A 17,690-nucleotide genomic window follows, 5' to 3' on the forward strand; every position below is an offset into this window, starting at 1 on the left:
CATAACTACCATTGACATGTGCTAAGTAAGCTTAGTGAATATACAAACAGCCGGAAAATAACTGTACCACCCCTATTACAACTTCCTTCATTGTTGTTATCGTACCAGCACCTGCAGACACCAATGGAGACCAGCATCCAGCATCTCAAGCCCTGACAAACTTTAAGAAATAAAGCCCAGTCATCCCTTCAGAAATCTTCCAGGCTTTAGATAAAGATCATGGAATCATGGAATCATTAGGTTGGAAGAGACTTCTAAGATCATCAAGTCCAACCGTCAACCCAATGCCACCATGCCCACTAAACCATGTCCTGAAGCACTACATCAAGATGCTGTCCTAGGTTACAGTGCAAGATGTGCCCAAAAAAAAGTATTCTATTACCATCTTCAGGAGCTGTTGAGAGCAGGTGGGGCGGTGCTCCCTGCCTCCCCCCTCTGGACTATCTCCTGTTAATGGGCACAACAATGCCTTATTGCATGACCCATAGATAACTCCCTCCTGGACTATGTCCTGTTAATGGCCCATCAAGGAACAGCCTCACGACTCCCCATCCCATTGTGAGATGCTCCGCCTGGGGGGGGGGGGGGGGGGGAAGGAGGCAAGCAGTCCATGCTAAATAAAAACTGAGATCTCGAACACCTTAGAAGCCTTCTTCCACTGGATTCCCAGAGGAATTTTCCCCCCACTGGAGTTCCAGAGGACAAGAGCTACCTACCTACCACTGGACCTTCGGAGGAAGACCAGACCCTTTTACAAGATCGCTGCTTCAACAGAACTACATCCATCGCTTCAGGAGGACTGCAGCCAGCATCTTATCGGACTGCTACTGCCACCCTAACAGGGTGTCAGGTTGTATTTCTGACTCTGTCAGTGTAAACCAGTGGGTTGTTTTTTTTCCTGCCTTGTGTTATATATATATATCAGTAAAGAACTGTTATTCCTCTTTGCCATATCTTTGCCTGAAGGCCCCTTAATTTCAAAATTATAATAATTAGGAGGGAAGGGGGTTGCATTTTCCATTTCAAGGGAGGCTCCTGCCTTCCTCAGCAGACACCTGTCTTTCAAACCAAGACAGATGCATAAGTCGAGAAAGAAGAGTGAAAGGTAAGGAGAGAAACATCTCCTTCCTGAATCAATCCGTTTGCACCATGCACAGGGGGAGAGCCCTGTGTGCCTGCTCACACCCTGGTCCATGTGAGCAGCAAGCGCGCCGCAGAACAGGGGGCAGTGGGACAAGAGCGGGGCCCTGGCACGAGGCTTGGAGCGGAAACACACACTGCAGAGCAGTGTGCCAGCCGGATCGCATCCCCACAACTCCACACGCTAGACAGAGCTTGCTTACAAATTTGAACAACCAGTTGTATCCAGCAGGTGAGTTCATGGAGGTGAAAAAAAGAGATGAAAAAAGAGACAAGGAACATCCTAACATATCCATTCTTAATGAGAGTTAACAAGGGGTGTCCTTAGATAAATCCTTTCCTGTTAGCTTTGTGGTCAATGTGGTTAGCATGATGTGGTTTCAGTAGTCTGAATAGCAGCCTATCTAATCATATTCCAGAGAACTCCCTGGAGTACAAAAACATCAGGCAGAAATAATGGGAATGAAAAGCTACAGGCTTAATGAAAAATTTAGCAGTCTAGCCGGGGATAGAAAAAGGCAGGTTGGAATGGAATTAAAATTGAAGCAAATTCTAAAGTAGCTTTTAGCTATTTCTATGTAACTGCCATGTTAGTACTAACTTTTGTGCAAAATGTGTGTATCAGGTTTTCAGCTCACTTAATAAACACTAACTTTTCAGAAAACTGTAGCAATGTAGGAATATATGCCGTAATAGCTATGATAAGGGTCTAACCTTAGTGTTTTTCAGAAGTTGCTATTTAGTATTAATCTTGAAACTTGGTTAACCATTTTTTTCCTTTCGTGCCTTTCAACAGACAGATGTCATGTTAGTGGAGGGATATAACACTGACAAACAGTCTGCTCATACAGTTTCTGTCAGTAGGGTTTTTTCTATTTGGGCAGAAGAATGAAATAAATGAGTCCTTGGCAAGGAGTTATAGATACTAAATGGTAGAAATGGTAACGTGGTTAAACAGCTGTAGCGGAAAATGGGGAGCTATCATATGTGTTACTGTGGGTAGCACTCAGATAATTATTGCAAAGTAGTCTCAACAGGAGAATAATTTGTAAATGTTTACTATACTGTCTATTACTCTTCTTCAAGAAGCTCTCACATGGAAAACCAGAGATGTTTGAAACCTGCTTTTTGTGATTTGATTAAAGTCACCACACAAATTCCCTTTGATGAATCTAGTAATAAATTCACACCATTGCCATTCCCATCAGCCCTTAGAAAAACAACGCTTGATACTACACATGTGCAGAGCTACCCAAATAGCTAACATACCTCAAGTAAACCCTGTAAATACTGCACAGCTACCAAGGAAATAGTTTAACATCTTTTTGCTTTTCTCATGTCTATAGCTCTCCTCGCATGGAGCCAGCTTCTGACAGAAAGAAGTGACCTGGACCCAATAACTTCTCAAGTTACAGCTGTGGCTTGACACTTAGTTGTCATACAAATATTGCATGTTATATTCTCTGAATCTTATCAGGATGGCGATTTTCAAAACAAATATAATACCATACACAGAGGCTTAACTACCATAAAATTTCCAGACCATATTAAGACAGGAATTACAAACATCTTCTAAGAATGGGTAAGTTGTTTCTTTTGTTTCTTCTATTAAGTAGTAAGGGACTATACTAACCCTAGTTGACAATATAGAAAAACTTCAAATTCTCCCTTTATATTCAAGAAATATTTTTATTGCAGTAGTTCATCATCCCCTAGTCTCAGCTAAGTCAGAAATGGTGAGAGAGTCCAAAATTATCTTTTACTAAATATATTTCCATCCCCTTATACTATTTGAAATACCTGGGCAATATATATATACAAATTATTTTGTCTGACACCCTCTTTTGAAGGATGAGTTACTATTTCCCTGCCTAACTTAATAATCAGGCTGAGGAATATTAGATATATAATGATTCTAAAACATCATTTAAAGGAGCAGGTAAAAACACAACACAACCTACTTTAAAATACAAATAATTTGGTTCAGGTTATTGTGCTATCTTTTACTGTCTTCTCAAGAATAGAATGCAAGAGCTTTCTTCTGCCAACTGACAGAGAATAAATCATCAACTTTTTTTAAGTGTTTTGAAATAATATAATATAATATTCAAATGAGTATTCTCCAATGTTAGTATCATAATCAAAGTAGTACTTACATTTAGATGAAGTTGGTTAGTCCACTGACCAATTACTTTGTATTCTGTAGTCTTGTTGGTGATTTGATACTGAAAAATATCATAGCGTCCAGGAGCATCTCCATTTTCATTGAAGATAACAGGTGTACCAGCACTCCCTGAAAAAAAAATTAAAAAGCAATTAGGAAAAACACCTTTAGAGCCATTTTCCAGAAAATATATTTTGGAGGAAAAATAATAATTAGAGATTAAGCAGGTTCTTCGTAATGCAAGGCTAGTATAGTAATAAATCAAAAAATCTCACAAAGAGAAAATGTGTGTTATTGTCATCATCATGAAATCTACCCTGCCTATGAGTTAACTAAAATAATTTTAAAAAGATAATGTTTTGTAATCTTTTTGTTTGGTCGTCTGTGTTGCTTTTTGTGTGTGTGTATTACAGAACATTAGGAAACTGTGATAAAACAGAAGTGGAGAACCTCCTTTTGACTTGCAGAAGGGCACAGTTTCACTTTAGGTTGTGAATACAGCGCAGTAGGCACAAAATAGCAATCTTCCAACGAACTTCATAAAGAGTTTCCCTGCTAAGTATGAAAATAAAATTAATATCCTCAACTTAGGAGCCAACATTCATAAAAGACCTTGAGATGAAAATGTCTAAATCTGGTCACAGTTAATGTGATCAGTTTCTAGCACTGACAACCTGTGTAAAAGGAGAGCAGCTGTGCTTGTTGCTCTCTCCTCTATACATGACACCGCCTGACAGAAAGGGTCATTGCTGAAGCTGTCAAAATTTATAAATTGACACTCTGTTCTTAACTTCGATCAACAAAATGTTCAAAGATTGAAAACTACATGTCTACCTTGGCAACCAGGACAGCCAAATTAGAACACATTTTGATTAATTCCCTCAAGGTGACATAAAGGATCTGCACTCCTACAGAGACTTTTCAAAAACTACACAAAGAATGTAATTTTCAGCCATCCCCCAAATTCATATGTATAGATGAATCATATCTGAGGTCCACTGAAGACAAAGTATGTTAAAGTTCTGTTTCAGTGACTGGAGAATAAAATCTATCTTTACTGGGGAAAAAGCCCAAACTACCACAAAACACACCCCCCAATGATTTCACATTTCTCCGTATGAACAACCAAGAAAAGCAGAATATCCTGTTCATAATAAATTCCTTCAGGAAAAGACTTGTTAGTGTAGCAATGAGAGGCACTAAGTTCACTGTGAGTGGTTTCCAGAGAATGCTAAAATAACCTTGGAATTCTGGGTACCTATCAAGAAGAAGCTAGCCAGCCGAAGTCGGAACAACAATCTACATACCCCAGAATTTCAGCATAAATACTTATTGTATGTCTGTCTGTCTCCAATAAGATATTTTGTTCTCTTGTTTTGTATAGCAGCTTTCATACAAAACTGATATCCAGTGAAATAAACAGTGCTTTGAGAGTGACAAGTGGCACATTAACTACTGTGCCAATTTCACAGTTCTGCCAGCAAAAGTCTGACTGCAAAAATTAGATGTGAGCAACCATGGAAGAGGAGTATCAAAAAATTATGTGTGATAAAGACTTAAGACTGCATGAAGATACAAGACACTTGAGACAAAATTTTTGAAAGCTCTTCATGCTTTACTCCCAGTTCATTCAACAGAACGAAGGGCAAGAAAAATGTCAGTCTACAATCTTCCAAGCAATGAAATTATTCTTCACTGCTCAAATAGCAGGTTGATGCAATAAATTTCTTCCACCCAATAAACACATACTCAGCTGTTGTTGCTATGAAGTTATGGAGGTAACCTTCAAAATATTATTCTCAAGTAATGACAGAATTCATCTTTCCGCTCAGGAGCATTTGAAGAGCTCATGGGAAGAACAGATACCTTTTACCAACAGATACAAAATGTCCTTTGTATCCCTTAAGATCAATGGGAACTTCAGACATTCTTATGCTCAGCAATAACAGTGTAGGCTTATAATCTATTGCTGGTTTTAGAAATATCATGTACAAAGAGACAGACTATAGTACAGGCCAGAATCATCTTTCTCTTTGATGTAGTGGTGTTCTCAGCTAGAGCGTCACAGCATCTCATGCTGTGCACCTCAGTCGACAGGCATATAGCACCTTACTGAATTCAGCTGCCACCTCAGCTGAGTCCAACAAGATCTTTCTCATACAGCAGAAATTAAAACAACCTTTGCCAAGTTAATAAAATTAAACTTGTTAAAAGCTGAAATAAGTCACAGAATATTCGGATCCCCAAATACTGGGAAGAACCCACTATCCCTCTGTTGAATAGCAGATTTTAGAAAGTATAACAGTCACAGTGCTTGCTGTAAAGTAAATTTGATTATGTTCTAGCAATGCTGCCATAACTAGTAGATACTGTTAACAAGCAGTACCAGACCATTATTTTCATCTGTCAATGTCTTATGACTTATATATGTCTTTTAGCTCATTGTTGCTTTGTGGAATGAAACATTCAATGGACCTAAAACAAGGAGGTATGCATGGCTGGACTGTGCTAACAAATCATTAGCTACATAACCAGGAAAGCAAAGCTCAAAGGCGTTTGAAGAAAAACAGGATTTTACCAAGGGTTCCCAAAATTATGAGAGCAAAATGGTAGCATAAGCCTTGAAAGTGTAAGGACAAAATGAAATCGGAGACCTCAAGGCTATTAGCAAATGACCAATGGTTAATTAGTGTTAAAAAAATGTAAATCTCATCTCAATAAAAATATACCCTGGTGGATAATCCGGATGAACAGTTTGTCTGAGAATGGATAGTCCACAAAACAAAACAGTTTTCTAAGAAAATATACTCTGTTGGATAGTCCATCAAATTAAAGTGAATACTTCTGTGGAAAAACTGATTTACACTGTATAGAGATCAGATAATTAAACCATGTGGAGAAACATTGTAGCTGACCATAATTAACAGCATAGGCAGAGACATATCTAGATTCAGTATGTAACACTGTAACAAATGCCATTGAGTTGTACAAGTGCCTCTTTTTTTGACAACCAGATATGCAGAACTGAGAATTCTTGATATCTGGTACTGTACTGCCACATATGCTTATACTGTTTCTTTACCATTACAGGGAATTGGATCTTCGTTCCAGTTGAAGACATTGAGTGTTTAATTGCTCCATTTAATGGTCATTAAGGACTGTCTGCTAAATCTAAATGCAACACACTTTGGAGAGAAAGTAATAGAGAACAAAACACTGACCTGAGATAGCGAGCCCAGGTTATATAATATATTCAGCTTAGATAAAAAGATTTTGGGAAACCACAATGCATAGTTCTTGGATAAGGTATTTATCTTTGAGAATGAACTTGGTTATCCTCATCCAGGAACCACATTTATTGGGTACTATCATAGGAAAAATGTTACTTTTGTTTAAGAAAAATGTCCCTATAATGCTAGTGTAGACCACCTCAGAGAATGGAAGGCAGGCTACGTTTTTTTTAAATAATATCACTAATTTAATTTAATTTTATTTTCAGAATTTGTCAACAACCATTTAACAATGTAGTTAAAGAGCAGTGAGGGAACTGTGCCTTTGGGCCTTTTCACATTTTATTTTTTGTGTGGTTGTGTCGCCATGCATAATTTTACCATGATTGACTCAGGTAATTGTACTCAATCTGTCACCATTTTAACTAATTTTTTAATGTAATCTGGATACCTAGAACAGAAGTACATGTTAGAATTTCAAGAATACATAAGCTTGGCTAACTATTAAAGATCATGTGTGAGCCTTCATCTTATCTTCTTCACTTTCCTTTGTGCAAATCCTTCTTTTTTTATATATAAACATAGTTCTTAACTTATTTTTACATCTCTTTCTGAAGTCTCTCTTTGCTGAGCAATTCTAAAATACTTTTAGAAAGTCGTCTTTTTTTTTCCCCTGATGTATAACTGCAGACTGATAAGTGGAAGGAAAATTTCAAATTTCACAATGAAGTATTGTTTGAAAGGTTTACAGACTTGTTTTGAAGTCACACTCTTTTTGCAGTTAAAAAAAAAAAAAAACAAAACAAAAACAAAATAGGAAAATGCAGCTCATTTAATGTCCTCTGTCTGTAAAGGAAAGACCCGCAATTCAGTCTCCGGGTTAGTATACAGTGAAAGTGTTCATTCTTCTGTACAGGAACTGCTTAACCAAAAGAGACAAAAGGGATAAGATACAGTGAGAAACACATGGAGACAGAACTTCATCCATTCTTCTACTCCTTCAAAGACAGCAGGAAGTGTGAAGCGATTACATCGTCCTGACAGAAAAGCTGTATCTAAGTCAAATGATATGGTTCAAAATACAGACAAAGAAATACTGGATCATGCACCTGAACTGGTGTCCTGAGTTTTTCAAGTCATAAACATAAACATTTGTCTATACTGGACATACTTTTAACTGTAAGTATGATGTGGTCACCTAAAAGCTTTGGAGTCTTTGCTGTACTGCAAATCAAATCCCTTAGATTTTTTGAAATGCTGAATGGTTGATAAATAGATCCTGCTTCAAGATCACTCCAAAATCAGGCTAAATAAATAATGTTCTATAAACCCTATAAATGGAAGCTTTGTAGAATAGTTACCATTCATTTGAAGACAATCCATATCCACGGCATAAAAGAATAAGTTACATTTTATTAAGCTTGAGGACACATTTACTTATTCTAGATGTAAGTAAAAATCTGGTAATGAAAGAAATTCTCCCTCCTCCTTCCCAGTTTACAGCCAGCAGCATCAAACAGCTCTGGGTGTTAAACTAGCACATTAGCTAAACATTACAGAAGCAATGTGTCTGTGACCTCAGCTGTTTATAAGCCTTTCAAAATGCAGTTTAAACTAGCCAGAAATGTTATTTAGAGAAGAAAAAAAGTAAAACGCATGATGTTTTTAATTCAGAATATAATGTATACTTTTGAATTTTTAATAGTTTACACTGATGTCAAGGAGGAATCTTTCTGATAAACAACTGGTTTATGACAGGTCTTTTGCACACTGAAGCTGAAAATTCACATTCTTCTTAAGAAATTCTTAAATATGTACCTTGATATTCTTGAAATGCTACTCAGAAACTACCTTATCCTGCATATGCCTACTTTATCAAGTTTCATTTCACATGAATCTAAAACATCCCTGTTCCTAATGCAAACTGTAATCTTAATTCCTTGTGAGGTTATGGAGATACCTTCCAGTGAAGTTGTTCTCTTTGTCTCTCAGGTAGTGGAAAAGTGGAATGATTGGAAAACTGCAAGTGCATGTGTAGCAGTGGCCAACTGCATATTAAAGTGATTAATCTGTAACCGTTCCTAAATTAATAGTGGTGAGCTTTATCTAAAAATAAATAAATCTGTTAAGTCAACAGCCTTGGATGAAAACCTTTCATAGAAATTTACTTATTATGAGGCACTGCTACTTCAGTGCCTTGACAAAAGTTTGGAAAGTGGTTGTGCTGATAAGTCTCACAACTGCCTTTTACAGAATATCCCTACTCTAGTGGAGCTGATTTCAACACAAAGCTTGATACCAGATACAAATCTATTATTTCTCCACATTTCAGTGGCTTGATATTAATTGCACTTTTTAAACTTAAATGGAAATTACTTAAGCTAAGTCTTCATCCTTTGAGGTGCTCCACATAGGCTGTTTTTTCTGTTATGAATTGTAATGCAGTCAGCATGGATTCAAGGGTATGTTTATGTCAATGGAAGTCAAGCAGTTTATTGTACACTATAATAAAGTTAACTGTTGTGTACCAAAAACTTCAGAATGCACCATGTGTTGGAATCTGGCTTTACTGTAAGACTCTTCAGATTGATGGGATCAACCCTTATTTCATTAGTTTATACAATTAATTTCAAGTGCTAGAGTTGGGGGTCAAGATTTTTTTTTTAATTAGCATTTCATTTTAATTAGCTGTTAAAAGGAAAAATATTATAGAGATGTGCATGAATGAAATTGCTCTCGGTAAAGTAAAAAGAGGGAGAGTAACCATTTGAACTGTCAGTATTAAGAGTTCCCAGTGAAGAATGCAACTGTAAAATTAAACAAGAAATTTGTCACTGATGAGTATTTCAGTGAGACAAATGAAATAGAAGCTTGAAATGGAATCAATGGAAAGAGTAAATACAAGCTGTTAAAATATTTAATACTTGAAAAAAAATCATAAACAACTAATCAGAACTAACAAAAGTTAATTTGTGAATGTTAGGTTGGCAGACAGAGGAGGAATACACACTGTATCAAACTAAGTCAGGTTTGTGATAAATGAAGCCATTATCTGCTCCATCTCCATACAGCAGACATTTTCAAAGAATGAACAATGTCGTTACTAAAATAACAAGTGATGATTGTCTCACAGCTATTCAAAATCTGAAAGGACTTCTCTACGCTTACCCTAAATATCTCAGTTCAAGATTAGGACAATAAAACAGGATTGCATCCAGTTGCAAACATAGGCGTTTACTGACATTTTAAATATCCTAAGATACTGGAGACGTCCACACAGATATGCAGAATATGCATATGACAGAGAACCTGTGCCTTTCCGAAGCAGCAGCTGGAGGACAGATGGATACCCTGGGGTATCTGAAATGGCATTCGATGCCTATGTTTAGGCAATTTATCTTACTTACCACAGGCAGATTCTGGCTGTCCATGTATGAATGCACAAAATAGAACCAAAGAGAAACTGAGAGTGCTACAGGAAACGAATTATGTACAGATTTGGGGCATATGTGATATAAATTATGCTGGTATCCACTACAAGGCTCATAGAGAAAGTGAAGAATTTGGAATTAAAATAAACTGTTATAAATCAACTCCAGGTCAGGCAGGACAACATTATATTATTGAAGCTGATGGGTCCTCAGCACCGTGAACAATTAGAAATGTGTACTTCTGTGAAAGGAACAGTTCATTCCACTCATGCATGAAAGCATCAGTCAGGGCGGGTATCATGAGCGCATAGCATTTAAAATAACAAATAACAATTTTGTTGTTACAACAAAAACCAAGCAATGTATTAGAACTTCTTGCCACAGCAAGCACACAGACACAATGTCTCATAAAACTTACCCTAAAATGAATAAAATTTGATTATTCTGAGCTGTTGGAGTCAACGGTACAGGTATATCAAAAAGCAATTTGCCCCATCATTCATTAGTATCTCTGTTAGCGGTTATTAAAAACAGTGATCTAGATGCAACTCTGGTTCATGCGGTCCTTCGCCTACTAATTGCAGGAAGAATATATAAGAGAAAAATTCCTCCACACTTTCTTTGTTCCCTGCATTCTCTCCCCAAGCATCTGCTATTGGCCACACCCAGCAAACATACTACACTGGTGAAATTTTTGTTCGTATCCTCTGACAAGTAATACTCACTCCAGAATACAAAAGGACAGAACTCTAGCTCCTCTCCTTACAGCACCTTCAGTCTACTAACAGACGAAAAGTACACCTGTAATACAGCTGTATCACAGATTAAACTTTATATTTTGCCAGATAAAAAATTAAAATTGCTAGACATCAGTCCTGCTATGGTAACATAGTATTGTAAAGGCAGTTTTATATTTCCCAGCCTGGGCTGATCCCGTTCTTCTCTGCACAGTGAGGCTATGCCTCTACCTTCATCTCTCCTCCCAGAGGTGGGGCAATGCTGTGAATAACTTTCTCTATTCCAGGGCTAACTGAGAGGAGTAGATGTAGATGAGCTTCTTCACAGGCAGGTGCTAAAGCAAGGCAGGCGTTAGCACAGTGGCGTTGTCAGAAACATGTCAGTCCTAGGAAAGGGGTGTGAAGAAAGAGGTTCTGATGGGGTAGGAACTATTGAGGAACAGCAAACAAGCCCCTTTGGACCGCCCCTGCCATCTTAGCTTTGTTCCTTTCACTTCTGGAAAAGGGACAGTTCGCACAATGACATCAAAGTAGATAGGGAGGGATATCTGGGGGGAAGAGAGGAGGAGGCAGAAAGCAAGAGAAAAAGCTTGCCATTCCCTACATGTAGCCTAGAAGCTCAGTGCTACCAGCATACTTGGAAGACTCTAGCCTGTTTTTATTCTGTACTCAGAAAATCCATAGAGAAAGGTTTCTTCTCAAAATCAATGGCATACACTGTGTGCCAGAGAAGATTGGTTCAGTTTTGCAGCTGAAGAACCCAGTAAGTCAAAAAAAGCCAACAAGCTCTGGGAACGGATATTGTATGCAATGGGGACAAATAACTCAGTCCCTTAAAAATCAACACATGATATAAAATTCAACTACAAGATAAATACTACTCTAGTAACATACTAAAATTTTGGCAAGGTGGTATGATATCATCTAGTATAAGATAACAGCTTTTACTGGAAGACGAAGTTATAAGAGAGTGGTTAGGTTTTGGGGGTAAAATATATGCAAACATGTAAATAAATGCATAAAGTTTTGTTTGCATTATATTATAGACTGGATAGTATCAAATGTTGTTGGGTGGAAAATGTTCATTTTAATGTTATCAAGTATATGTTCATATTTTTTAAAAATGTTGTTGTTGGGTATTTGTTCTTTTTAAATATATTTTGCAGCACCAGTAATAACAAGCACATTTCTTGTAATTCTTCTGAGGAGAGTTCACGGCTATGATTTTCCACAAGAAAAAGAAAGAAAATAAGGTAGCTTACACGTATGCTGGCAAGTAAGTGGGAGTGAAAGTGTGAGGAATCTTTACCACAAATATGAAATAATTTGTTTCAGTATTGCCAAAACAAATACAATTAAAGTAGATGTGCATTTCTCTACAGAATCATGATCACTTCCAGTCCCCTGCAACACAAGCATACTATAGATATCTAGTTTAAAAGGATCTTCATATCATTTGTTTCCATTCCCATGATTTTACAGGCAAAAGAACTCTTCCAAGAAGCTGTATTTATATAGTGACATTGGAAGAGACCAGAAGAGATTGAGGACATCCAGGAATGTTCAAGAACTTCTGCATTAGCAGGTCATTTGTTTGATTTTTTACCTAAAACTAATTGATATGTTCCTAGGAAGCACAGAACAATTCGAACCTGATCATAAATCTGGCCATCAGCTTATCTCAGGGTATACAAGAAGGACACAGCAAGACCTATGTGAGAACTACATGTCAGGAAGAGCTTGGGTGTGCCCTGCATGTATCTGTCTTCAGCAGTAGGCAGTCTCCAATGCTTCACGAGATAGTGAGGATCCTCCTTATTCTATCTTTTCCGTTTTTCCTGCTTTGTGACATTATTTGGGGACGGTGGTGTGGTGCTTCACACACACCCCCACTTTTTTTGTTTGTTTGTTTTTGTTTGACTAGTCCCAGGAAGATCAGGAAGATGAATTTATTTCAGCACTACTGACCTCTGTCACTGAATTGACAGAATTTCCACTTGGATCACCTGCCATGTTCATCAGGTCCTGTCTAGGTAGGTTCTACCTAGGACACTGTGCACTACATGAGAAAAAACACGTTCCCTCCATTGACTAATGTTTATATAGCATTCAACAGCAGGTCCTATTACAATAGATACAAGTATAAATATTCATTTTTTCCTCTCTGTTATTTAATCTTTCAAAGAGTTCTTGCGAAAGTTTTGTGAGAAATTCTGGTTTTATAAGGCTCCTCCTTTTTTGATTTGGTAACTAACTTATTTCCTCTGGAATAAGAAATTCTTCTCAGTTCTACTAAACAGTACACTTGCAGCATAGTTTCTACTCTGCGTCTCACTTTTGGCACTCTGAAACTTCTCAGGTAAGAGCCTATCAAGCTGACAATTGACAGAGTGTCTTTCGGACAACACCAGACTTTTTTCATCAGCTTGCACTTACTGAACATGGGAAGACGGAGATGAGTTACAGCTCTCCCACTTCAGACTCCAGTCTGAACATTTTCTTCATGCCGGGATGAAAACAAGCAGACACATCTGTGGACTTCGGAAGTCAAAAGACACTAAGATAAAGTGTTCCAGATAAAGAAACAACTTTAGTGAATATCACTAACTCACAAGTGCCTGTACAGACTCAGAAAGAAAAATTTCTTCCCTTTCCACTCCAGAACAATGGCTCTGGTAGTGAACCATGTGAGAGAAAGGAGATGTGGAGCCAAGAGGCAGCCCTGCCCAAATGGAGGTGAGGCTCATATAAGGAAGTGGAACAAAGAAAGCCACACATTACTACAGGAATCAACACAGAGACTGTGATATTCAGGAACCGGTTAAACTGCAAGGGATGTCTGCAGAAAAAGGAAGTATCTGAAGAGCCATCTGTACTTCTAGCTGCTGTTGGACAGAAGTTTTGGGAGTTTCTTCAGCTTCTCAAGCATCTCTTCTGTACTAATAGACTTCTGAGGCTGATGGGATTCGAATAAAAGTGCTTTGCCACAGGTGACAGCTGCCTGGGGAGCAAGGCAGCATCCTGGTGAGGAAAGGTATCTATTGTTTTCAGAGTAATTGTTAAAATAGCATCTAAATGGGAAAGGGGGTAAATGGTCCTGCTAACAGACATCATTCCCAGTACAGGGACTTCCTTCCCAACTCCAGTAGAGCTTGTATTTGTCATTCTGCTGCCTATCTCCAGGCTCTTCTCTTGAAGTCTTCACCTGATGAGTTCTCTGTTCAGCAAAGTAAGGCTTTACATGGAGTTGCTCTGCACTAAGGTCACTACCTGTACTGAAGCTGGTGGCTGGGCTTTGACACAGCTTCTGTCGTCAGCTGCTTTTTTACCATGATATTTTTAAATACAAAGGGAAAGTTTGGAATCAGAGGAGAAGGGTAATAGTCACTCCCTTAGCTAACCTAGACCATAGTCACAGTTCTCAGATATCAAATGTGTGATTCATCATGTTAATATTGACATGTAATTGTGGTGTTTAATGTCTAAGTCTTTATTCTTTTTCCAGAAATTATATATTGCTAGAATAAAAATAAATGTAAAACAAACAAAAGAGAAAATCAGGGACACATAATCATAGTTGAAATAATGGATTACAAAGAAAATGAAGGAACTAAACAATTTCCCATCTAAGGCTTATGCTAAGTGTAGTTGATCTACAAAATAAAAACCCCAACATACAAACTCACAGCCAAAAGCCATGAACTATGAGCCATGAGCCTGGCACATCTGAAAGCACATAGATAATTTAAGATTTCTCAAACAAGATACATCTGCATCCTTAACTCTGTCTCATTGGGGTTGTCAATATGACACAGACATTAGTCTATTAAAATTTAATTAACAGACACCTGAAACATAAACGTCATTTTCTTCTCTGTCTAACCCAACTCAACGTTTTCCTTCACATGCAGCTTAGTATGACCCATGTACTATCAGTCATGCTTGAGGCTAGTTCATCTTGCTGAACAAGATCCTATTTGACATTAAGCTACTTCCTGTTGTTTCCTGAATGCAATAAACTGTGTGATAATTAAAATAATTGAGAACATTAAAAGCATATCAGGGAATTTTCTAATAATGATTTCTATCATTTGGCAGGGATCACAAAAGGCCTTCCTTTCAGTGCTTCATCTGAGGCTTAAACTCTGGTGTTTAAAGAGGACACAGCTCCAAAGAAGAACCTTTAAATATCCATAACCCATTTTGCAGCTAGATTTCTTTTGTACAGTCTATATCGAAAAGTAACTCACACAACCATGCACACGTATGCTCATACAGAGCTTCAGGTCACGCTTCAATTATCACAAAAAATCTGGAGAGAGGCATGAAGCAGAGATGTCCCTGTCTGAATCACAGCTTTAGATTTTCCAAAGTATCCAAGTAATGTTGCTTCAGCCTCATGACCTTGTCATGTCTTATTGCTTGATGTTTCAAGAATGCAAAACAGTCTAATACAATTCACAACAAATACTACGTTTTTCATTAAAGTATTACCTTGTGCCGAAAAGAGGGGCAGACTACAGAGCAGCTACTGAGAAGTCTGATGTGCTGCAGCAAGGAAAAAATGCTTGAAATTTCTGGGTCCTTCAACACCGCATGGCAATAATTATTGTACTAAAGTCAAAGGATAACAAATAATTTCTGAGGGTTTATCATCTTGTTTCTTTGTAATTACAGCAACCATTAGTGAGTAACTGGTGCCCAGTGAAAATTTACTCTGTTGCTATGGTTATTTCAGGTAATTGTACAGCTATTAATCTTCAAAGACATGAAACAATATTAATGCTATATCTATAAAGTATTTAAGAAGTAATTTTAATTTACAATGTTTTACAAGCGGTTTATGGGTCACAGCCTTACTGAAGAACTGACTTATATTTGGAAGTGAAGTAATTTAATACACCTGTAACCTATATTCTCACTCCCACGCTTCCCACTTTTTAAAGACCCTACTTTAGAGATCAAATTGACCTTCCAGGAAGTCAGTCCATGAAATCTTTCAGTACTAATTTTTCAGAAACTTATATAGCAAGGTCTATACTAATTTTATACTTTCAAGGTTGTTGTGAAAAAGTACACTGATTTCTTTTTCACTGACTCTCTTGCCTAGGATAAAAGATTATTCACCTGTTTACATGGAGCATATTAGAAGCTGTTGATATTTGGGGAAGTAATTTACTTTTATTGAAGACAAATGAGCACATTTTTTTCTTAACAGCATAACAAATCTGTATGAGAGGAACAATATATTCTTTGAATAGCTAGTCTCTCCATTCAAGGAGACTGATGATGAGTATACTTCATTAACGCATTTTTACAGGTACAGTTATGTATTAATGTTAGTGAGTTCCACAGGCCATATTGCTGATGCAATAAAGCTTGAGCTACCAATATTGTCTACTGCTATGAGAAATTCACATTCCCAAAATTACAAGCAGAAATACTGACCATTGACATTTTTAGTATTACTGAGTTTTTATGGCTAATCTTACAAAACTTCCCTCTCAATCCCAGATACTAGGTTCATGTAAATGTGGAAGAATCTTTTTAGCTTTCTTTAAAAATTTCTAAATCCTCAGGGCCACAGAGAAAAGCTTTCATATGCAGCCAAACTGATATTCAAAAAACAGATGACGCAAAATAGTTGCTCCAAGAGTATTTTTAATCTTAGAATTTAAAGGCTTCTTTGGGGGCCTGACTCAAGACATCTGAGTTCATGGTATTGCAATACTTAGTTATAGTAAGTGATACAATGAAAAATGCTAACATCGGACATCCTTCAAATCTTGGCATTATTTTCCCTACATAAGTAAAATACGTAACGACTAAAAGACATATTCATCAAACAACGCTGTCTCCCTTCAGTATCATAAGGAAGACATAAACTCTGTTTAACTAGCTACTTAGGTCAGGTTCGCAAATTATTTGCATTGTAGAAACAAAATAAATTTTAAAAGAAATTGAAAAAACTGAGAGATTTTATAAATGTGTTTGGCTCAAACTTTCTAAAATAAATCTATAGCTTGTCACTGCGCAGTGAAAGTCACATATAAACACAAATCCTCATTTTTTTCTTTTGCCACAGTTATCAAGGCATTTATCTTTTAATATTCTGGTTTGGGTTTAAATCTTTAAAAAGATATTTTCACAGCTGGGCAACCAAAACTGGTACTCGGCCATAGAAATGATACTGTCCTGATTACCTGCTTATCACAAAAGGTATTTTCAATCTGATTTTAATGTCAGGAGGCCTATTGGAAGCTCATGGAGTGCAAGCAGCTGTTCATTTGCCTAGAGATGAAGTCATACACCTTGAGTTGGCAAAAAGATCGAACCCAGCAATACTGGATTGAAAAAAAATAGACACCAAAAAAAAAATTTAAAAAAAATAGGACCATCTTGGTTCCGATGCTATTCAACATGTGCAAAAATAAATGTTTAGGACTGACTTGGTGAAAATGTTGATTGGTTTATCAGATTCATCTGATTATCCCCAGTTGTCCAAAATCTAAGATTACAACATTTAAAAATAATTCATAATGGAAAGTTCAGTATCTAGATTCAGTGCTGGGTTTATTCACATAGCCATGAGTTATCTCAGGTATATAATATAAGCAGAGTCTTCCCAGTTGTTTGAAGCCTTGTGAAGTCTCTAATAATAGCCACAGATTACAGCATTGTGTGCTTATTTATCATCATGCCCAAGTTGTTATTTTAAATACGTCAGTAAATCCAGTATTTTCATTGATAACTATGATGCAAGATGAAGATTTAATTGCTCCTGTGAAGTATTTCAAAGACTACGTAAAAACCCTAATTTTCCAGTTGTAGCTCTGCCTGCTTAAAATAATTTGATTAGTCTTCCAGGTGGTTAGTGGAAATGCTGGACTATCTTGTTATTGTACTAGGTATGTGCAACAGATGCCTGGCAGACATAAACTGGAAAAGGTCTTGAATAGATTCTCATTTCATTTTGCTGTTTCCCTGT

General features: G+C 37.1%; 1 protein-coding gene across 1 annotated transcript in view; it reads right to left on the reverse strand.

The window, feature by feature from the left end:
* Window positions 1-17,690, reverse strand: part of GRM8 (glutamate metabotropic receptor 8) — a 346,630-nt gene that overhangs the window by 68,209 nt on the left and 260,731 nt on the right. The window contains exon 7 of the mRNA XM_086473515.1: window positions 3,297-3,433. Within this exon, the coding sequence (XP_086329641.1) occupies window positions 3,297-3,433 (137 nt within the window). The remainder of the gene's footprint in view (window positions 1-3,296; window positions 3,434-17,690) is intronic.

The sequence above is a fragment of the Leptosomus discolor genome, chromosome 1 (assembly GCF_034619465.1).
Source record: "Leptosomus discolor isolate bLepDis1 chromosome 1, bLepDis1.hap2, whole genome shotgun sequence".
Classification (NCBI taxonomy): domain Eukaryota; kingdom Metazoa; phylum Chordata; class Aves; order Leptosomiformes; family Leptosomidae; genus Leptosomus; species Leptosomus discolor.